Source organism: Monodelphis domestica, chromosome 2 (genome assembly GCF_027887165.1).
Source record: "Monodelphis domestica isolate mMonDom1 chromosome 2, mMonDom1.pri, whole genome shotgun sequence".
In the NCBI taxonomy this organism is placed as follows: Eukaryota; Metazoa; Chordata; class Mammalia; order Didelphimorphia; family Didelphidae; genus Monodelphis; species Monodelphis domestica.
The window spans coordinates 397,303,977-397,327,384 of NC_077228.1; the positions used below are offsets into that span (position 1 = coordinate 397,303,977).

General features: G+C 35.4%; 1 protein-coding gene across 5 annotated transcripts in view; it reads left to right on the forward strand.

The window, feature by feature from the left end:
* Positions 1 to 23,408, forward strand: part of NCOA7 (nuclear receptor coactivator 7) — a 226,356-nt gene that overhangs the window by 103,154 nt on the left and 99,794 nt on the right. For 4 of the 5 annotated variants that reach the window (XM_056818727.1, XM_056818725.1, XM_056818726.1 and 1 more), the window contains one exon: positions 19,001 to 19,242. In XM_056818727.1, the coding sequence (XP_056674705.1) occupies positions 19,001 to 19,242 (242 nt within the window). Of the gene's footprint in view, positions 1 to 19,000; positions 19,243 to 23,408 lie in introns of those variants that run through there. The other variant, XM_007484513.2, reaches the window with a different exon arrangement.

Sequence of the window (23,408 nt, forward strand, 5' to 3'; positions counted from 1 at the left end):
ATTATGATTACTAACTGTGTATTTCTCTCCTATCCCCCCCCCCCCCCGTTTTTCCTTTTATTTGTCTCCTTTCAGCCTTTCACTGTTCAGAAACATTTTGCTTCTGACTACCACCACCACCCTCCCCCAATTCACCATCCCTTTTGTCCATCATCCCCTTCTTCTGATTTCCATGTTGAGTAAGATAAAGTTTCTATAGTTGTCTGAAAGTGGATGTTATTCTCACTTTGTACCAGTTCTGATGAGAGTAAGGTTTATCAATTGCCTTCTAACCCCCCCCCCCCATGGGTTTGAGTGAACTGGGAGCTTCCTTACTTCACTATCTTGGTTCCCTGAACTAAGTTGTTGTTTTTTTTAATCAATAATTGCCTACTAGGAATTTTTATATTTATTAAAATTATGAATTAGCTTCTTAACTTGTTAGGAGTTCCTGAATCTATCATAACTGTCTCTTGCTTTTTGCAAATTAATGACTTGTTTTGTAGAAAAATTTTTAAATTATTATTATTAACATTTCTTAAGGCTAGTTTAACAAACATAAATCAATTGAAACAAGAATACCAAAAAAACTTACAAGCCAACCAGGAAACATTTATTTTCTTGCCAAGGGAAGAGAATTTCACAACTTGAAACAAAATTGTTTAGAATATAATTCCATCTTGAAGAGAAGGATGGTAGAAGATTATAAACAGGATCACCAGATAAAATAATGATAAACAGTAGAAGAAAAGATAAGTTAGCATAAAGCTTGGTAAGAGACCTATCTAAGCAAAATCATCATAAAGGGTTCTTTATGTATGAAATTGGAAAGATGCAAATAGATAGGAAATAGAAGAGATACAGGTATACCTCTGAGACATTCCAGGTTTAATTCCAGACCACTGCAATAAAGTGAATATTTCAATAAAAATAAGTCATATTAATTTCTTGATTTCCCAATGCATATAGAAGTTATATTTACACTATGTTCTGGTATATTAAGTGTGCAATAGTATTGTCTAAAAAAGATACCTTAATTAAAACATTCTGTATTGCTAAAAAATGTTAACCATCATTTGAGCCTTCAGTGAGTCACAATATTTTTGGTGGTGGTGGGTCTTGCCTCAATGTTTTTTGCTGCTGACTGATCTGGATAATGTTTGCTAAAGGATCTGGTACCTGCAACTTAAAACAAAACAACAAAAATATTATTCTGCAATGATTGGCTCTTCCTTTCACTTGAATACTTCAAGGTAGGGTTATTAATTGGCCTAATTTCAATATTGCTTGGTCTCAGGGAACAAAGAAACCAGAGAAGATAGCATAGTTGAGCAGTCAGAACACACAAAACATTTATTAAGTTTACTGTTTTGTGTGGGAAAGGTTCTTGGCACCCCAAAACTATTTCAATAGTAGCATAAGCCATCACTCATCACAGTAAAGCACTACAGATATAATAATGTAAAAGTTTGAATTACCAAATTGTGAAAATCACTAAAAATTACCAATTGTGACACAGAGACACAATGTGAGCATGTATTATTGGGAAAATGCTACCAGTAGATTTGCTTGACACAGGTTGCCACAAATCTTCCATTTGTAAAAAAACACAATATCTACAAAGCACAATAAAGGAAAACACAACAAAACAAGTTATGTCTGCATATAAACATTGTTGTAACATACTCTTTTCCCCACTTGTCACAATTGTGGAAAGGAAACTAGACTGACAGTTTGTGGGGGAAGGGGCAACTGGGAGCGGCAGTTGGGTCGTGTGACTAGCACTTTCTTCCTGCCTGGTTGGATTTCCTTCCTGGTGTGGGAGGAGGGAGGAGCTTATTCAGCCCAGTCTAAAGTGGCATGCACTTCTTGGTTCAGCCCGAAGACACAGGCTTCTGAAGGTTAGAACTGTTCTTGTTTGCTTTCTGTCTACTGCTAAGATTCTGAATTAGACAAAGCAGGACTGATATAGAGTAGACTGGAGTGGGAGAAACCCTCTGCCAGCCTCTGGGGCCTGGCCGAAACTCTGAAGCGAAGGAAAAAACTCCAATCCCAACTGGTTATTAAACTTTGTGTTATTTGAATTTGCAGTCACATGAGTGGATTATCTTTTCTGAGCATAGAGGGAGCTGAACTTCAGTTCAGTCATTCAAGACAAAACAGACCTTATCGGACCCCTGCTGCTTCCTCTCAGCAGGGGGCATCTCTCCCACCTTTGCTTCATGGAGCAATATTCCTTCTCTCCTCAACTCCTCCATACCCCATACAAACCTTCCTTTATTCCCCATTTTTTCATATCCCCCCATTTCCTTTCCAAACAAATACTACACAATGGATGCACAACATTTGAACTCTAGTGTCACAGCCCTTGATATTTACATATTATAAATAGAATGATAGGTAACAATGTGGAGAAGATCAATTAACTACATGTATAGAGGAAATCTGCTAAAATCCATATAATTTTGAGTACATCTAAGCATTAACTCAAGAAAAGGGGTGGGGGGAATATTCAATTTGTTTTAATCTTAGATTCTATTTGTGCCCTACCCCTCAACCAAGGCAATATTACTAATCCATGCTTATTTTCACCTCTATATTAAATTATGCAAAAATTCTTCATATATATTGAGAGTTACCTTGATAAAAGATGAGCAGGGAATAGGAAAGTTTTCTTTAGTAACCCACAATTTTTCAGCCACACAATTTATTGAAGGAGATAAAGGGGAAAAAAGGACTATGCCTACTATTTTGCATGTGTGTTTTAGATACATATGCACAAGTCATAAGCCCCACTCTCTCTTCCAGAGACATCAAAGTCTAATAACAAGACAAAAGTCAAGATGACTGGAGATGGCCTAGAATGCAGTAGATGACCTTGGCATCTTTAATATCTGACTAAGGTCTAAGCCTTCCACAGCACCTGCTGCAGCCACCTTCATGCCTGTTCGAACAAATTGTTCTTGTCCACCCATTCCACTGTGGGAAATCCTCACATGCTTAGGATATTCACCCCACTAACTCACCAACAGGTGTGTGCCCTATCCATTACCTTCCACCTGCTTAACTCATCTGTCAACATGGTTTACTAGGGTGTGGTCAATGGTCATTCTATAGCTTCTTAGAATCACAGGTGAGAGTTGAATACCAGGTAGACATCTGGATGAATAACCCTGAAAAGGAGGACTAGTATGTATGTACATATGTGGAGAGAGAGAGAGAGAGAGAGAGAATCTAAGAAAAGCAAAATAGATGGCAGCTAAATGGCTCAGTGAATTAAGAGTTAGGCCCAGAAATGGGAGGCCCTGCATTCAAATCTCACCTTGGAAACTTAAGAAACTGGTACCCTGGGAAAGTCAGTTAACCCCCATTGCCTAGTCTTACTTTAAGGCAGAATACTTCTGCCTTAAAATCAATAGACAGTATTAATTCTAAGATTGAAGGTAAGGGTTTAAAAAGGGAAGGAAAAATGGATGAATGGCTTGAACTCAAAGAAGAAAACTATAAGTAAATTATGTGAACACAGAATAGTATACATGTCAGACCTTTGGGAAGGGAAAGATTTTAAAACCAAGCAAGACTGAGAAAGAGTCACAAAAAGTAAAATAAATAATTTTGATTACATCAAATTAAAAAGATTGTGTACAAACAAAACCAAAGTAACCAAAATTAGAAGGAAGCAACAAATTGGGAAACAATCTTCGTAACAAAAACCTCTGACAAAGGTCTAATTACTCAAATTTACAAAGAGCTAAATCAATTGTACCAAAAAATCAAGCCATTCTCAAATTGATAAATGGGCAAGGGACATGAATAGGCAATTTTCAGTCAAAGAAATTAAAACTATCAATAAACACAGGAAAAAGTGTTCTAAATCTCTTATGATCAGAGAGATGCAAATCAAAACAACTCTGACGTATCACCTCAGACCTAGCAGATTGGCTAACGTGACAGCAATGGAAAGTAATAAATGCTGGAGAGGATGTGGCAAAGTAGGGACATTAATTCGTTGCTGGTGGAGTTGTGAATTGATCCAACCATTCTGCAGGGCAATTTGGAACTATGCCCAAAGGGCGTTAAAAGACTGTCTGTCCTTTGATCCAGCCATAGCTGGGTTTGTACCCCAAAGAGATAAGAAGGAAAAATGCATGTACAAGAATATTCTTAGCTGCACTCTTTGTGGTGGCAAGAAATTGGAAAATGAGGGGATGGCCTTCAATTGGGGAATGGCTGAACAAATTGTGGTATATGTTGGTGATGGAATACTATTGTGCTCAAAGGAATAATAAAATGGAGGAATTCCATGCAAACTGGAATGACCTCCAGGAATTGATGCAGAGTGAAAGGAGCAGAACCAGGAGAACAATGTACACAGAGACTGATACACTGTGGTACAATCGAATGTAATGGACTTATCCATTAGTGGCTGAACAACCCGGAGGGATTTATGAGAAAGAACACTATCCACCTTCAGAGGAAAAACTGTGGGAGTAAAAACACAGAAGAAAAACAACTGCTTGATTACATGAGTTGAGGGGATATGGTTGGGGATATAGATTCTAAATGAACATCCTAATGCAAACACCAACAACATGGAAATGAGTTCTGATCAAGGACACATATAATATCCAGTGGAATTTCAAGTCAGCTATGGAAGGGGTGGGGGGGAGGGAAGGATGAATAGAATATGATTTTTGTAATCAAGGAATAATGTTTGAAATTGACCAAATAAAAAATTTAAAAACAGAAAAAAAGAAAACGAAAAAAAGGGAAGAAAAAAGAAAAGAAAAGAAAAGAAAAGAAAAGAAAAGAAAAGAAAAGAAAAATATTATCTTAAGGGACAACCTTTAAATAGGTTATGTATTCTACTGATATTCACCCGATACCAGAAAAACTAGACAGAACCTCTTAGCACTTTTGGCCACTGTAGTAAAGGGTTTTTGCAAAGCGGTATGTTACTGAGAGAGTTCTAAGTGGAATGTTGATCCTGAAACCTCTCATGCATCCAGCTTTGCAAAATCCCTTTACTATGCCACACCCCCTGTGGATGATTTATGGAAAGATGCAGTTGCAATATGCATTATTAGAGGGAGTACACACTTCACTGAGACTAAAACTCCATCAAAGTAAATGTTTCAAAAGCATTTTAGCCATTTGGAGAATATGTTTTATTGCAGTATACTTTTGTAATCTTTCTTCAAATGACTCTGACAAAGATTATAGAATCTATTGTTTTCTCTTTAAGAAGACTTAATGACTATTATTTATATAATGTTCTAAGATTTGCTAAGTGCCTTACATATTTTATCTCATTTAGTCTTTCCAACTATCCTTCTAGATAGGTGCTATTATTATTCCACTTTATAGATGAGGAAAATGAATCCGAGAAAGGTTAAGTTCATACATTTAGGGAATGACTGAGAAAAGATTCAAATTTAGTACTTTCTGGCTCCAAGTGTAACACACTATATATTGAGTCACCCAGAATAGAGACTTGAGTTAGAGCTGTAACTATTATTCTATGAGATATCCCTTTATATGGTGTCAGGGGGGGAAATGCATGAATTTATCATTGTTTGGAGGATCTATGAGATAAATTACAAAAAGATAGAGAGAAGATGGTAAAGAGAAGCTTCTTCATTTTTGATGTTGTCCTCATCTATTTTATATAATGAAGTTTGATCCATTACACAAAAAAAACATAGAAAAATTTATAGGGAATGAGTCCATGGGAAGATTATTAAGGAGGATCGAGAGAAATTGAAGGCATATTTTCCCCTGTAATTTCTGTAGAAGGCCCAAGTGTGAAAAAGTGAAAAAGATGGAGATGTCTTCTTTCTTTATGAAACCTACTTTATCTTACATATCGTTACCGTAAATGAACCAAGTGGTATGGGACTATGTTTTCAGAAGTGAAATCATTTTCTGTTATAGTGAAAGCTTGATGTAACTCTGTGATCATTCTTATAGCTAAAATAGTGTGAATAATCATTTTTATTGTTTTCATTGTTAATAAATTATGTATTCAATATTTATGATCCTAGCAGATTGAGGGACTTAATATTAATACCAAGAGATTTTTCTAGTACTTTAAATAATATTTGATGAACTGAGGGGGGGGCTCTGAGTATATTTGATTGAGAGATATACTAAAATTATATTAATCAATAAGGAAAATATGCCATCAGATTACTCTAGGGCTCAGGAGAGTAAGATTAAATATTATAACAAGTCAAGTAGCAGGCAATAGAATAACCCACAAATAAGATTGTTAATTTGTATAATCTGTTAACATGTGAGGAACCATTCTACTAACTGTTACACTTACTCATTTCATAATTATCAGAATGGAAGTTTCTTTAGGTCAAGGGTTGTTTTATTTTTGTCTTGGTTTCACCAATTCTCAGAATTGTGATTGGTGCATAGTAGGGCTTTATCAACCACTTAATGATTACCTATGCTCTGAGACAAAAGCTATTCCTTTGCTCGCCAGCCCTTTCACAAGTTCCACCAAAAAGTTACAGTGATCTAAGAAATGAGTCCATTTTATGAAGCCCCCCTTCAATGGTAATTTTCCTTAACACAACCATGATGAGACTTCATTGTAAAAAATAACCTAAACCCAATAGACTTAACTACCAAGTAAAAAAATAACCATCTTAATAAATATTAGAAGGGATAATTAAGCAGAAAATGTGTCCCATGAACCAAAAGCTAGTCAAATCTCCTTAAAGGAAAAAAAAGTAATTTAAAGACCTTGGAAAGTATTTTCACTCCTGTTAGGAAAGTATTCATTATACTTGGAGCAGTGTACTTGAATTTTCAAAGTTTCACATCAGACATATCCTTTTACACTGCTGTTAATCTTGTAGGGACAAGTAGTTGAGAGTGAAATCAATATTTACATTTAAAATGAGAGAGGTAGTCAATTATAAAAATGTGCACCCATATATTTAAATTTTGTTTCCTACTAAATACATAGTTTGGTATGATTGCTATTTTGCAGTTTGTCCTGAAATTATGACTGTTTGAAGTTTACAGATTTATGACTTCGTTTTCTGTGAGGCTGGGGGTAGGGGAAGAAGTGAAGGAATTTACCATATCTTATTCAGTATATTTTAGAGTTTCCCCCTTCCCACTTGAGTGATATTCATAAAAAAGATATCCTCTAGAGAAAATATAATTATGTTGAGTAGAAAGGAATTAGGTCATTTAAATGTGACATTCAGTTTAATGTGGAAATTGTTGAATAATTTTAAATTTCACACTTAATTTAAATCATCTTTTTTGCCTCCTTTTTCCTCTTCTATAAAAGTTATCCTTTGAAGGGGAACCCAGGTTCAATTGGTATGTGTTTTTGATCAGCCATTAAAGGTAGTGAATTTATAGCAAGACATCTTAGCTCACATTAGTGGAAATTAGATATGAGCTGGTCTCTTTTTGTAGACAGACGTTCTCCTGAGGCACTCATAACTGATTGGTTTGTTTCCATTGTATAAGGGATACTGAGTATAAATTTTGGTATTCTCTAATAATCTAGATTTCAGGAAAAGTTATTTTATTTTGGGTGTTATGACTCACTTAGGAAAAAAGAACCACCTTCTCTTTTAGCAGAACAACATTTAAAAGCTTGACTCAATATATTGTTGTAGTGAAAATTTCACCTTTTAAGATTGTTATAATATTAAAACTATGGCCGCCAAGGAGTTTACTTATGAAATTCCTAAAATGAAACACTCAAGTCAGAATGGAATTTATGGTGGTTTAATCACAATGAGAGTAAGAAAAAGGAGAGAGGAGAAAAGGGAAAGGGTTTACTCAACCTCTAGCAGGGAGCCAGAGGGAGTTAGGCCCATAGGGGCCAAGGTAGAGAAGGAAACAGTCCTTGACTCACGTGACCGATCTGAAGGGAAGCTGTCTGTGGGCCTCCACCTTCCTCAAGCTTCTAGCACGAACTGGCATCTAGCCCTCTCTACAGGAAGTGAGAGAATTCCAGAGGCTGCTGTCTCCATCACTTCCTGTGCCTCACAAGTGCCAATGGTGGCTCAAGCTTGGCTTAGGACAGCCCAGGTGGGCAGTTAGTTATTTCTGATTTGTCATTGACTAGCACATGCTCGTGTAGTGTGGGTGTGCACAATTTTTTTGGTGCTAGACCAAGATGGAGAATTTTAAAATTCACAATAGAAAAGAAAAAAGTATATATACTGACTATTTTCAGAATATGATTCTCTTACAAGTCTCCTACTGTTATGACTTTTTTTTTTAAGCAGACAAAAAAAAGATAACTGGTCTGCACTAAGGGGAAGAAGGTTGATCTCTTGCAGGCAATGCCTACCAGATGTCTTGCTTATTTATTAGCCAGTGAAAAACAGATACTGGCTACTAAACAGTGAATAAGAACAACATAACTCATTATTGGAATCCAAAGTTTTTATCTAAGGAGTCAAAATATTTTATAAATATCATAAAATTTAATTTATCCTCATGTCATCATTGTGAGTTGTTGGGAGACAGGCCTTATCATCTCAACTCCATAAATTAAAATATTAAAACATATTGTTGGAGTAATTTAATCCACATTTCAAAACAAGTTGTTGGCAAGTCTCAACTCTAAAGCCCTTTGCCTATCAACTGATCCTATTGACTTGTTCTTTCCTTTCCCACATTTTTCCTATCAGCATATGTTCAAATTTTACATATGCTCAGAAGGGCAAGGAAATCTAGAAGGGGAACTAAAATGCTTATCATTCCTAAACTGGAAAAAAATCTGTTATAATTTTTTGCTCATTTAGGATAAGTAGTCAAAGGACACAAACAAATGTTTCTGAAAGGAATTGCAAGCTATTAGTAGTATCCTATGAAATATTTATTCAAATAGTTAATAAGATGCAGATCAAAACAATTCTGAGATTTGTAATAAGTAATAAGGGAAATAATGTTTGGAAATGGCCAAATAAAATAATGTTTAAAAAATAAATAAAAAGAAAGCAACTGGAAAAAAATAAGTAATAAGGGACTATATTGATTGGTAATTGATAACTAATAGATCAGGTAGTTATCTTATTTCTTCTGTCTTTTCCTCCTCCCTCTATACCTCCCTTCTTCTTCTTCCCTTCAGCCTCCCCTCCCCCTTCCTTCTTCTTTCTAAATCATTCAGAGTGATTTTATGATGTTTCAAATGAAATACTCTTTCTCTTCTTTATCTTAAGTAAGGGATTTATTTGGGGAAGACAGGAAGGGATAAGGAATGGAGATAAGAGGGTTGAGGATTTCCCTAATACTATAATGAGTCTTAGGTTGGAGGATGTTGGAATATAGTTCAAATTGAGAGAAATGGATGATAGGTCTGGAAGTTCAGTCACTATCATCAGCAGAGCAAGTCAGAGATATCTGGACTTTTGTCACTCCTTCTTCTGCCTTCAAAGTCACCAGACTTCCTTCAGCTTGAGTTTCCAAAGTCCAAGAGAGAGAAACCTAGCCTTCTTACCTCATACAAGCCACACAGAGTCCAGCCAGCAGTTGGTTTTTGCTTCCAACTGTTTCTCCTGGTAACATTCCAAATAGAACTCTCTTGTTTGACAGGTAATCACTCGGCTACTGCTTCTGCCTTTTTGCATGCTTCCCAATTTCTCTCTTCCACAAATCCTCCCTTTTTGTCTTGGAAAAAATGCAACCAGCGTTTTTTAGATATGCCTTTTAGATATATATTTTGTTATATTTCTAACTATCTAATTCTTAACCTTGTACTATATTAAATATTCCTTTACCCTCCCAAAACAACAAATCCTAATCTGTTTTAGCTATTCTGTCTAATTCCATGCTAAGTTTGTGTATAGGAAAATTGTTTAGGTAATAGGAATTTTATATGAACAGTTTTTTTTTAACATAATAACAAATCATTTAACAATTTTAAACAATTTCAACAGTATTTTGAATATATAACTGTCTTATTTCCTAATGTCTATAAATTCAACTAAGTAAAATTTTCTATTACTAACAATTGCTAACCTAAAATTATAATATAATCTAACTTTTATACTTAAGTAGTTTTTATGTCTGTCTCTACTTCCCTAAGACTATAAACAAATTTTTCTAAACTGTTCCTATAGTTAGTTATTAGAACATTAATAAATTATTCTAATATAGTTAGTTAGTACATTAGTACTCACATATGTACAAAGGTTGTATCTATACAGATTTACATATGTACAAACTTAATACATTGTTCTTGATTTCTGTGCAAACTCATGCAGATAAGAAATATCTTTGTTTGAATTTTCCACAGAAATTTATCAGTGTTTTGTGTTTTGCAATTATGTATATGTTGTACACTTACCCATTCCATGAGATTTCTTCCTACATTGTATTTCTGTGTAGCATATATATGTATATATGATGTTAACATGTATGTCACATTCTTACATGACCTCATGATTACAAGTCCAAAATGTCATAGTTCTTCTCTTTGAATGTTGATTGTAGACCACTGTGTGTCTTGGTCTCTCTTCATCTGTGCAGCACACCATTTTTTTGTCTGTTGTCTATTTTGATTGTAGTCCTGTGTTCTTTAATTCAGGAACATACTGTAACAATCGGGAACATGCATGCATGTAAGGTTTTTAAATGTGCATGTATGTAAGATTAAAATTTTTCATTGTGCATGGAAGTAAGGTATGAATTCTTCATGAGTGCTTGTCAGAATTCATTAATTGTTCTTCATGTGTGGAAGTAAGCTTTACATGTGATCATCTTCATGAGTGGGTTGTGGCATTTAAAAGAGTGGATGCCATAAACTGTAGTGAGTTAAAATGGTTGAAGATATAAATTATAGTAGATAGGAGTGGGTGAGTAAATTGTGACCGCAGAAAATATGTTTTCACTACAGTGTCTTTTTTTAAATCAAATATAATGTGGTCGCCAGGGAAATATTCCCAATTATGAATATACCCAAGTCAACTGGGTTTTATAGAGAATTTAATTAATAATACAATGAAGAATCAAAGAAAGAGAGAGAGAGAGAGAGAGAGAGAGAGAGAGAGAGAGAGAGAGAGAGAGAGAGAGAGAGAGAGAGAGAGAAAGAGAGAGAGAGAGAGAGAGAGAGAGAGAGAAATAGAGAGAGAGAGAGAGGGAAAGATGAGAAAGGGATAAGCCGGCCCTGGCCAGTCCTGGCCAACCCAGGCCTAAGCCCTAAGAGAAAGATCAGTCAGTCCTTAATCACTCACCACAAGATCTGTTCAAGCGAAGATTCAGAGGGACAGAGTCTCCCCAGAGGGAGTTCCAGCCAGAATGAGTTCCAGCCAGAGTCAGCCTCCCTTGAGAGACCTCCTTAGAGACTGTCCTTCAAGAGCCTGTATATCTCAAGAGATTTTTCTGACTCCATCTCAAGAGATCATTTCTCAAGAGATTCCTTTTTCTTATATAGGGGGTTTTCTCCTATGTCACCTCCCCTAAGTTCTTCCATCTACCAATCACAGTAGATGTTTTCCAAAGGACAGCCCATTCTGAATTCACAGCTGAGTCGACTAATCCTTTTAGTAAGTTTGAACCAGAAAAAACTTCTGAATAAGTTTTCACCTCTTTGCTCCTTGTAAAATTCACAAGTTGCCTGACCTTTATAGGTACTTAGCACCCTATTGTATAAATTCTAAAAATAGACATGGCTTAAGTATGGGTGTAAGTATTTTCATTGTTCAGGAAGGAGTTTTCTCCCCTAAAGCAGTCCTAAGTACTGGTGGAGTAGAGGTCCTTCCCATTTCTGATCTAAGTAGAGTTCTCACTGTCCAAATGGGGAATGTTCCCAGTAGGGAAATTTTCCAATGGAGAATTCCTCAATGGGGGAATTTTTAACATTCACAAGTCTGAGAAATTTTAAGATTCACAGGGTGTATGCATAATGTATAATGTATAAGTTCTTAGATTTATGTTAAGACTATGAATTCGAAGTTTTCATCTCTTTTGATGTTTGATTTTTTCACAAGGAGATTTATTGTTTGCTGCCTTTAGTTATGTCTTGGAGATAGTATTTGGATATAATGTAGTTCATTTGGTGTGGATTTGTGTTTTCATTTGAAATAACTTTGTTACTTCTTTGTTGTTACTATGGTTGGCAGAGACTTTGTACAGATTATGTATAGACTTTTCTTTGGAGCTAATCTTTAAATGCGTGTTTTCTTTTTCTGTTTTACTGGCTGTAGTTCTTTCTGGAGCTATTCTATTTGCTTTAGAAGTACTTTCCTGTTATCATTTTAACATGCACAATGTTCTCTTGTCTGTACTTTCTGTTGATTCGTACTTTCATGTGTGCTTTCCTTTGTTTTCCATTCATAGGTTTTCATTCACAAAGACTATTATAGAATATTTTTCTAGGGCTACTCATGTTGCTGCTCATGACTAGGGCTTTTTTTTTTATCAGATATCATTTGTATGTATCTTCATTGATGACATGACCATCTTGTTGTTTCTTGTGAGATATCTAAAACTATGAGGTAATATCTTCATGGTATATCCTCCCTCACTTCCTTCCCCAAGTAGAGGTTGTTTTAGGATGAAGGTTGAGAGATATGGATAACCTGTTTGAGTCTTCATCTATAACTTGATGTTAAAGTCTTTGATAACAAATTCATCCAAGGTGAATATATGGTTGGTTGTCTCTCGAACCAAGGATGACGATTGTCTTTGTGCATTTTTGTGCACAAACACACCTGTGCATGAAGATTTAAGTGGAAAAGTCAATGCACAGAGACAGTCCCACTCTCTCGGCGTTGGAAGCCTGGGTCCAGCGGCACGAAAAGTCGTTACACCTGGAGGTTTCCTCACCTGCATTGGATGGCCATGTTGTCCTTTGTGCTCCAACACGCCCTAAGCACTCCACAGTGCCTTGCTGCATCGCCATCTCAGCCATTGAACCTTCTTGTTGGTTTCTTCCGCCTGTTCCGACGAAGCAGTCTTCACATGCTGGGTGAGCAAAGCCCTAGTTCACCAGGGGTCGACGTCGACCCGATGGCTACCCTTACAAGGTTTAGCCAGCCTGTCGAAGCCATTGCCCAGGGTGTGGCCTCTGCCGCATGCTAGCAGCTACTGGGAGCCACAGTAAGAGCTGGGTGTCAGGTGAGGGTCAGTGGCTGGAGAGCTGCCCTAGAAGGGCACGACAAGCCCTCCATACCAGAGATATTACCCCTCCCTGAGCACCCCATACACCCCATGTTTGAATATATACTTCAATAGCATTTTAAGTATTTCCCATCTTGCATTACTTTGGTGTTTATATTTGTCATAGTTATGAAGTTGGAGTTTGCTACTAAAAGCTTAGGCATTTTCTTATTGTTATTGAATTACTTAGTTGTTCTTTTGTCAGAATATATCCCTTTTTCTACCTAAGACTAGTTTTCATTCTCATAAGGTTTTGTGTTGTATGTTATCCTATGTAAATCAAATTAATCTTGGTTTCACTCTAACTGCGTGAATGGTATTTGTCATGTTTTTGAAGTTAGAGAATAGATGTGAAATTTTATATCTATCTCTCCTCCAGTTCCAAATAGAACCCTCTCATTTGACTGACAGCTACTGCTTCTGCTTTTTTGCATGCTTCCCAATTTCTCTCTTCCACAGATTTCACCTTAAACCTAGCAAACTGGCAAAGATGGCAAAAGGGAAAATACTCATGGACACATGAATGACCAAACCTTCTAGAAAGTAATAGATAATTATATAAAGGAAAAAATAGCTGTAATGTCTGTAACTACAAAAATATGGGTTTCAAGACTGTGAATTGCCAAAACTGTAAAGATAATTTTTAGTGCCTTGATTTAAATAAAAAATAAGTGATCGCCATGGGAAAAAATTCCCAAATATGAAAATACCCAAGTCAGCTGGGTTTTATGGAGATTTTAATTAATACAAATGAAGGAATTTAAGGGAAGGGAGAGCGAGAAAGAGAAAGTAGTAGGAAGGGCCTAGGCCAAATGGCCTAGGCCTGAGCCTTAAGAGAGACTAGACAGTCTTTTATCACTCACCACAAGATCGTCCTAAAGCAAAACTCAGTCCTTCACTGAAATCCTCAACTCCTGAACTCATTCAGAGGCCCAGCTCCTCCAAACTAACTCCAAACTCCAACTAAGTTCAGAGAGCCAGCTCTGAACTCCCAACCTCCTTTTAAAGAGAATTTTCTCTTCTGTCACCTCCCCTAAAATTTCACACCTACCAATCACAGTAGATGCTTTTCTCCAGGACTGTCCATTCTTAGTTCATATCTTCTTTTGTTATCACCTTCTCTGATTAGATTATATCTTCTGAGTATTTCACATCTCTTTGCTAAGCTTGCCCTTTGTAAGTTGCTTGACCTTTTAGTGATTAATTTAACCTTTATAGGTACTTAGCACCCTTTTGTTTTAGATCTAAAAATAGACCACCTAACTTGGGTTTTTTGCTTCACAATAAGTATGAGTTGGGGACTTTTCATTGTTCAATCAGGAATTTTACAACTTTATCTTCCCCTAAGGCACTGTCTGAGCAGGGTGGAGTAATTTTAAAGTTCTCAATACATTCCTGACTAAGTACCTCCATTGTAGAAAATGGGGAATAGTTTAATCAAATCTTCTGAAATAGAGTCTGAGCAATTTTAAGATTCACATGTCCATAACCTTTGACTTGAAGATGCCATGTTAGGTAGTATCACCTAGGTCAAAAGATCAAAAAGAAGTAAAAAAAAGTCCTATATATCTCTAAATATTCATAGAAGCATTTTTAGTGGTAACAAAGAACCAGAAACAAAGTAAATCTAAATAAACTGGGAATGACTAAGTAGATTATGTTAGATGAATGTAATAGAATGCTATAAAATTATAAATATGAAAAATTCAACTTACATAAATTAATGTAAAGTAATCAGAACCCAGAAAATATAAGGATGAACTATACAATGACTACACCAATGGAAATGGAAAGAACAGTAAAACAATAAAAAATTATGAACTAAATACTCAATAATTACAGTCCCTAAGCTTAGCCCAGTATAAAAGATTTTTTAAATGTGCCACCTTTCCTTATTTGCAGAGGTGGGATACTATGAGTATGAAACATTGTATATACCGTCATATTTGGCTGATGTATTGTTGGTTTTGCTGGACTATATTTTTGTCCTTTTTTATTCTTTCTTACCATGGCTTGTGGATAGTAGAGGATGTGGTTGGAAGAATATATTCAGAAAACAAAAATGATAGAAAAATAAAATATATCATTAAAAATTTAATGTTTAATTCAAGGTACTACATTCAAGCAGTTCAATATTATAATATAAAGACATGGTCTGTATTTTTAATTTTCACTCTGCTTGGTGAAATATTATTTAGACTAGTCAAGGAATATTTTCAAAAACAACAGAACTAAGAACAGAAGAAATCATATGTTGGGGGGGGGGTACAGGGAAAAGAAGAAAAGGACAAACAGTGAGAGAAAACAGAATGAAGGGAAATACACAACTAGCAATTATGAGTTTGACTGTGAATTGGATGAATTCACCAATGAAATGAAAATGGATAGCAGAATGAAACAACCATGAAAACCCTACAATATGTTATTTACAAGAAAAACACTTAAAAATGAGAGACACTGTGATCAAAACTAAAGGGATTTAGTAACTACAAAACAATTTTTAGTGATTTTTATTATATATGTGTGTGTGTACATATATAACAATGTAACATGCAACATAACAATAATAAAATACATATGATTTGTTGTAAATACATAATAAATTATAATAAAGTTTATTTAAGAGAAACAAACTCTCACAATTGTGGAGAGAGAAAGAGAAAGAGAGAGAGATACTCATAGAGTAAAAATAAAGGGCTGGAGCAGAATATACTATGCCTAAGCTGATACAAAGAAAGCAGGAACAGCAATCATGATCTCTGACAAAGTCAAAGCTAAGATTGATTTTAATCAAAAGAACTTAAAAGGAAATATATTATGTTAAAAGGTATTATCAGTATACACCAAATGTTGTAATAGTAAACTTTTTTAAGGAGAAACTGTGAGTTGTAGAAAGTAATAGATAATAAGAGATTTTGGTTTTCCCCTCTCAGTATTTGATAAAGCTGACCAAAAAATAAATAAGAAAGAAGACAAGATGAATAGAATCTTAGATAAGTTAAATATGATAGATCTCTGGGGAAAATTGAATGGGAATAAAAAAAATGCCTTCCTCTCAGTAGTATATTGTACCTTTACAAAAATTGACCATATATTAGGACATAAAAAATTATACTTAAATGTACAAATGCAGAAAAATTAAATGCATTTTTTCAGACAATAATGCAATAAAAATAATTTACAATAAAGGTACAAAAGTACAAAAAGTAAAAACTAATTGGAGACTAAATAACTTAATCTTAACAAATGAGTGGGTTAAAGAACAAATCATAGAAATAATAAATTGTTTCACTAATGATAATGATAATAATGAGACAATATGTCAAAACCTACCAGAAACAGTAAAAGCAGTAGCAAAAATTTTATATCTAAATGCTTACATTAATAAAACAATGGTGCCCATTATCACAAATATTATTTAATTTAATATTAGAAATGCTAGCAATAACAATATGAGAAGAAAAAGATAGAAGGAATCAGAATGGGCAAAAGTAATAAAACTATCATTTTTTTGCAGATGTCATGATAACAAAGTAGAAAATTCTAAACATTCAAATAGAAAGTTAGTTGAAACTTCAATAATTTTAGCAAAGTAGTGTGTAATTGGAAATCTTGTGCCTTTGGGAAAAAAAATTTTTTTGAACTATATTTCCCAGGGGCCCACTGACTTCCTGTCATTATGTGCTGATGTAGACAGGAGAATAAATAGGGTGATCTTCTATGGCTAGCTCTCTTTACTTCCTGGGTCGCAACTTTGGTGGAGTGGGCTGTTTGAACAGATAGATTATCCATGGACACATGTTTTTATTTTGTTACCTTTTTGTTTTGTTACTTCTAGTGATCATTAATGAATCTTATATTATATAATATTTTAATTATTGTACATTAATTTTAATTTTTACAATGGTAGCAACCACTAAGTTGGAAAAAGAATTCTCAATTTTTTAAGATAGCCTAGATAAATTTTGCAAAGTCATATTTCTCTTGCCACAGCTTTTCATTGCCCCCCAAACCTATCCCCCCCACACTTTGAGAACTCTGAGAGAACTCTGAACTCTCTTCTGAGCTGTTCCCTGCTCCTACTGAGGTTTTTTCCCATCTTTTCCCATTTTCCCCCCGGCCACCCTGCCCTGTCTGGCTGCTTTAGTTTGAAGGACTTATCCAGGGACTCTTGGTGGAGAAGAGATAAGCCACTTCTTGTGCCCATCTGCTTGAGCCAGTGTTCCTGGGTTGTCCTAGCCATCTGCTCCACTCCTGATTCTCTTGATCCTCCTAATCCTCCTAATCTTCCTGCTGCTGTTGCTGTTCCTTTTGCTATTGCTGTTCACTGCTGCTGACTCTTTAGAACACACAAGCTGGTAAAAGCCAGTGTGTGTTTCCCTTAGGCAATAATCAACCTCCCAATTTCCTGTCCACTTGGCACGGGAAGCAAGCTGCTCCCTGGTGTTTTATCTCTAGAGGAAGGAGAAGGAAGGTTACTCTTTCAAACAGGAAGTAAAATTGCAAGCATGGCTCACTCTATGAAAGAGCAGTACATGGCCTATTTCAAAAAGATACTAGTTTTAGGATGCTTTTTCTTACTACCATTCCTGGGTTCACTGGTCCTTGCGATTATCTTACCTGAGATTCAGGGGAGAAATTTATCTCCCTATAATCCCTTGCCATTTGGGCCTGCCCAGTCTCTAAATACATCCAATTTGGGATTCCTCCACAAAATGTTCAGTGAGGAATTCTCCCACAGTATAGAACATCCCAGAGGTGTGACAAAAGGAACCTAAATGGATAGAGAAGGATTTTTAAAGAGTCTGGAGGTAAAAAATTTAAACCTTTTCAGGCTCCATTGTTTTATGAAAGTCTCTGTATCTTATTGTATTTTGCTGATTGTTTGCTTTATGGTTTACTTTTTTGTTTTAAGTTCATATATTAATCTGATCAATACTATTCTGTTACACTGAATCATTTTAATCTACTGTGTTTTGGCTATTAGGTATATTCTGTTACCTTTCCCCTATAAATATACTGAACAAAATATAATTGGACAAGCCCATATTCATCTTGCACAAACTCCTTTCAGTGGCAAAACCATAACTCCTTAGTTATGTTGGATTTGTCTACTGATCATCAAGGTCACATGTTGCTTATACAGCCTTTTCTTTCATTTTGCCTTTGTTAAACTGTGACATAGATGATGGATGCCCTCCATCAACCTGGTTAACAACCTTTGAAGAATTTAATGAGCTAAATATCTCAAATTGATTTTAAAGGATCTTCAGACATGATCTTTAGATTTTTTTTTCAATAACTCTGACCTGCCTCTGTGTTATTTGTAACAAGAGTTAAAGGGTCCTTTTAGTAGCTGAAGTAAAGTGCAATTATAATCCCTACCTCTGCATTTGTAAAAATGTAATGGATGAGACATATAACAGTCTTATATCAGAGGAGCTGGGTAGTTGTTCCTGGGGCATTGTACCCCTGGATGGTTCCCAAGAGGGAGCATCTCCCATTTTAAAACAAAATTAATCATATGCTTAATGTGTATATTGTATCAGAAACACAGACTGTGAGATTACAATAAAGGAAAAATTTTATCTTCTAGAAAAATCTTTACCTTTCTTCAGGGCTAAATAATGCACCTTTCCCCACAATATCTTAGAAATAAATTAGGTAGAAAAAGCTCAGCATTTTAGCATCATAAAGACTTAATAGTTCCAAATGGAAATGGTGAACATAATTAGTATGAACATATATCTGACAACAATACATGAAAAATACTTTGGTGTATCAATTAATCAGTTTTCAGAAGCCTATGAAGTTAAAAAAAAAAGTTTTCCTAAGTAGTTCCTTTCTTATGATATTTTTCACCCCCTCACAGGTTGAAAAAGAAAAAGCAAGGCAAACAAAATGCAGAAACATCATCAGCCAATTCTCGAAGCACCACAAATATTAAGACTCATGTTGGAAAAGAAGATGCTAAATCACTTATTTCAGAACAAGATAATTGCAGCATTCCTGTGAAGCAGGAAGAATATTTAACCGATGAAGAAAAAAAAAAGAGAAAAAATAATCAGTTAAAAGAGATCAGACGTACAGAACTAAAGAGATACTATAATATAGGTAAGTTTCAATATTACTTTCATTTTTAAAGGAAACCCTTGAAAGTTTATTTGTATGTTGCTTGAAAGTTTGGAATAGTAAATGTCTTGTCATGAAGGTCAAATTAGTTGCATTTGTTTCTCTTGTGAGAAATAAATTTATTTTAATGTAATAAACAAGTGCCCAAGTAAGCTTGACTAACTAGGCAATGTATTCCCTGCCTTTACAATTTAGGAGTTTGGTGACTCCTCCCAAATTATACTTTTGTACTCCAACTGGGTAGCCCAGAGATGAAATTATCTTCCTTTGGTCCTCCTCTTTTCCACTCTGGATATATGAAAATTTACCAAATAGATTGCCATCACTCTACCCTGCCAAAAGCTTACTTATTCATGACTCAATTAGCTTAAGGGTAAATGTTCAGTCACATGATTTGTATCTGCTATTTGAGAACTTATAAGAGTTATTCATCAAAAGCCTTAAACTTTAAGTATCTCTCATAAATACAGGTCAGAGCCTACTAGGATAAGAAAGATGAAAGCTTAGCTATTTTAGATTGTGATTCAAATCTCAAAAATATTTAATCCAGCATATTCCAGATTCTTCATTTGGTTTCTCCATTGTAATCCCTCAATACACAATTAACAAATAGGCTTGTATCATTGAGAACTTATGATCATTCATTAGTTTATCTGAGGCAAAGTCAAGAATTAGAAACCACTTGGAAAAAGAGAGGAATAATACAGAAAATACATGCTGAATATAGTCCTCAAGGGAGGGAAAGGGGAGCTAAACCCTCATAGTACTTTCTCAGTTCTCAGGAAATGAAGGAAGCAGTTTCAGTTCATTCCATTCATACTCTACAGAGTTTTTTCCTGTGAAGGCCACAACTATCAGAGCTAAGCCTCCAATGTTCAGACTTTGATCTATGGATTTACCGTCTACATGAGCTTCTTTCTCTTTACCCTTAATCACTATTAAACCACACTTGCTCTTCCGAACTGTCATGGTAAGCTTCTCTCTCCTGATCTCTCATCTACCTCCTCCTAGGTGAAATGAATTTTCCTTGTCTCTGGGCTACAAATCTCAGAAGTCCATGCATCCAAGCACTAGGAGCCTTACTATTCTGAATGCAAAGGGGTCAGTCAGTCTCAAATCCTGTTTACCAAGGTGTATATATGCTATACTTTATAAAAAATTTATTAACCTCAGAGTACTTTTTTCTAGTTTTTTTTTATCTCAAGTGATAGTATGCACATTTTGGAAATGAGAAAATTGAAGCAGGGATGTCACAAGATTTTATAGAATTAAAAAATACCATGTTCATTCTAGGTAATTAAATGTAATTGAGTTATTTAGTACCAATGAACTGAATAGTTCTTTAAGAGCAAATCTAGATGATCATGTTGGTATATAAGTCTGTATTTGTGTGATCTGTGTCTGTGATAGACCTGTGCAGAGTGGAAACTGAGGGTATCTTGAAAATCCAAAATATACACCCACTTTAACCACCATGAAACGATATGACTAGGGAGACCATCACTTAACATGTAATGCTTTATTGAGAGAGAGAGAAATGTGGAGACACCGCCTCAAGTCACTCACCCAAAGCAGAAGCCTCCCAAAGAGTTAGAGAGAACTAGCCATGTCTGCATCAGAGGCACAAGGGGACAGACTGCCTGGCTTACAGAAAAACTCTGATACAAAAAAAAAAATGTTCTCTGGTTTAGAGAGACACTCCCAATTTATAAGAAGATACAATAGAATTAACATTTCAAGAGGTTGGAGACAGAACATTGAATAGCTTTACTAGGGACACATTCCAGTAAATTAACATCTTCTAGAAATTAGAGAATAGCTTCATGGTGAATATATCCAAGCAAATCTTTAAAATATTTTAAAGAAATGATCTGGAATTGGAGACACAAACAGGGAAGCAGTTCAGGACTGGATTATCTAAGTGGGGCTGATGTGAGGATCAGTCTAGCCATTAGGCTTGACTTCCAGGAAGAAACTTTAATAGATACAATACAATACAAAGCCTGCATATTTGGTGGTCTTTAGAACAGTCCAGTCTGGGATTCCTGCCTCGGACAAATTCCCAAACAAACTCAAAAGACTCAATTCAGAACACTGTCCTATAGGGAGAAGGGTGGAATAATATTGTCTTGGAGGTTGCTTGGAGAGAAATGGAGGGAGAGTGAGAGACAGCTTTTACTACCTTTTTGGAGACATTATTAGGTATTGCTAATTTGAGAATAACACAAATTTCTCACTCCACAAAGACTTCTTTAGCAGGTTTTTGTTGAAATCTATGGACTCTTTCTTAGAATGTTTTAAAATGCATAAGAATAAAATGTATAGAAATATAAAGAAATGGATTATGATAAAATACAAAGTATCAAACTATTTTTAAGCAAGCTTAAAAATAAACATTTTAAATGTATGAAAACAAAATATATAAGATTATGAAGGAAATAGTTATAATATTTCTTTTTAAAAACAAGTTGAAGAATATTTTAATGTATAAAAATGAAATACATGAGATCACAAAGGAACAAATTATACTAAAGTACAATTAACAGCATTTAAAAAAAAAAAACAAGTTCATGAACCCCTGTTTAAGAATATCTGTTTGACTTTCAAGTCTCTAAAGGGAAAAGATTTTATAGCTTCCTTTACTAATATGTTCTGGTGTTACATAACTTCTTTAAATATAACAGAATCCATTCATCCATCCAACTAATATTTATTAATAGTCTTTTATTATGTGAAGCACAGTACTAAGTAATGAGGCATACAAAAAAAAATGAAACTTTTCCTTTGCTCCTTCAAAAACCTTTAAGATGTACAGTGAGATAGACAGATATTCAGCAATGCAATGGAATATGTATGCTGGGAGCTCCTGGAAAGCTGTGACTATTTTCCCTTTCTTTTTATCCCCAGTACTTAGCATAGTGTAGTGTAGATGATAGGTTTTTAGCATAAACTTGTTAATTTGAAGTTCTAGGTAAATTTCAAAGGTGAAAGACAGTTGGCATTTAATAAATGTTTATTGAATTGAACTTGTCCATGTAGAATCTAAAATAACCCCAAGTTTAAGTCTGCTTGAAAAATGGAGACCCCCCCCCCCATAGCTTGCCCTTTGTTCCCATGAGAATCCACCCTGAAGGGAATCTGACTAGCAGTTTAGACTCAATAATAGACCTTAAAATATTTAATGGACTTAGCTTGATGAAGTTAACAGATTTTAATAATAAGTATCCTTTTGTCCCAGTAGCTTTTCCCTTTGTATCACAGGTCCTTTCCCAAGAAGATCTATACCTGTGCAGGACCACCCTTTTTAGTATCCATTGTAAATCATCCATTCCCTTACAACCTAGCCTCTGGCTATGGTTTCTTTCCCAAGCTTAGTGCTATTTTGATCACTCCCATTTCCTTGTAGCCATGGTAATGTCAATCAGTCCTATTTCCCAATCCCTCTGTTCCCCAAATGGCATATGTTTCCCAAATTTTTTTATTCCATGTTACTGTCATCTAGGATGGTGTCACTCCCAGGGATAATGTCCCCAGAGTCCCAGGTTGTAGGTCCTGTAAAGGTTTTGGTGCTGAGCTCTGGACCTAGCTGAATATTAGACTGATCCCTTTCCTGATTAAAGACTTGGTTTTTCTGACTACTTTAGTAGTTCTGTGTTATTTCCAAGTTATCAAGCTTGAAATACAATTTTTTGACTAGGAGAGACCTGGCAAGAATTGATGGAGGAAATAATTTTTGTTTTTGTATTCTGGTTCCCAAGCACAGATCCTAGCACTTAGGGATGTTAAATACAGATGTTTGTTGGGAATTAGTTTGCATCTTGAATTTTAAGTAAGAGTACATGGGGGTGTGGGTGGAGTTGAGGGAGGTAAGTTAGGTGTTTCAGCTTGGAGTTGGCACAGGTCCTGAATTCAAAATGGGTCTTTAGTACTTCCTAGCTGTGTGACCCTGTGTAAGTTACTTAAGAGAGTTAGAACAACCTCAACAGCCATCTAGTCCAGCCCATAGAGGGAAAGGATCCGACCATAGCACATCCTATGTCAACTTAAAATTTGGAGACCCCAATTCTGCCCCTGTCCCCTGAGAATTCAACCTAGGGAAGTCCCAAACTCCGCCCTTTCAGTCTGAACAATGAACTTTAAAGTCCTTA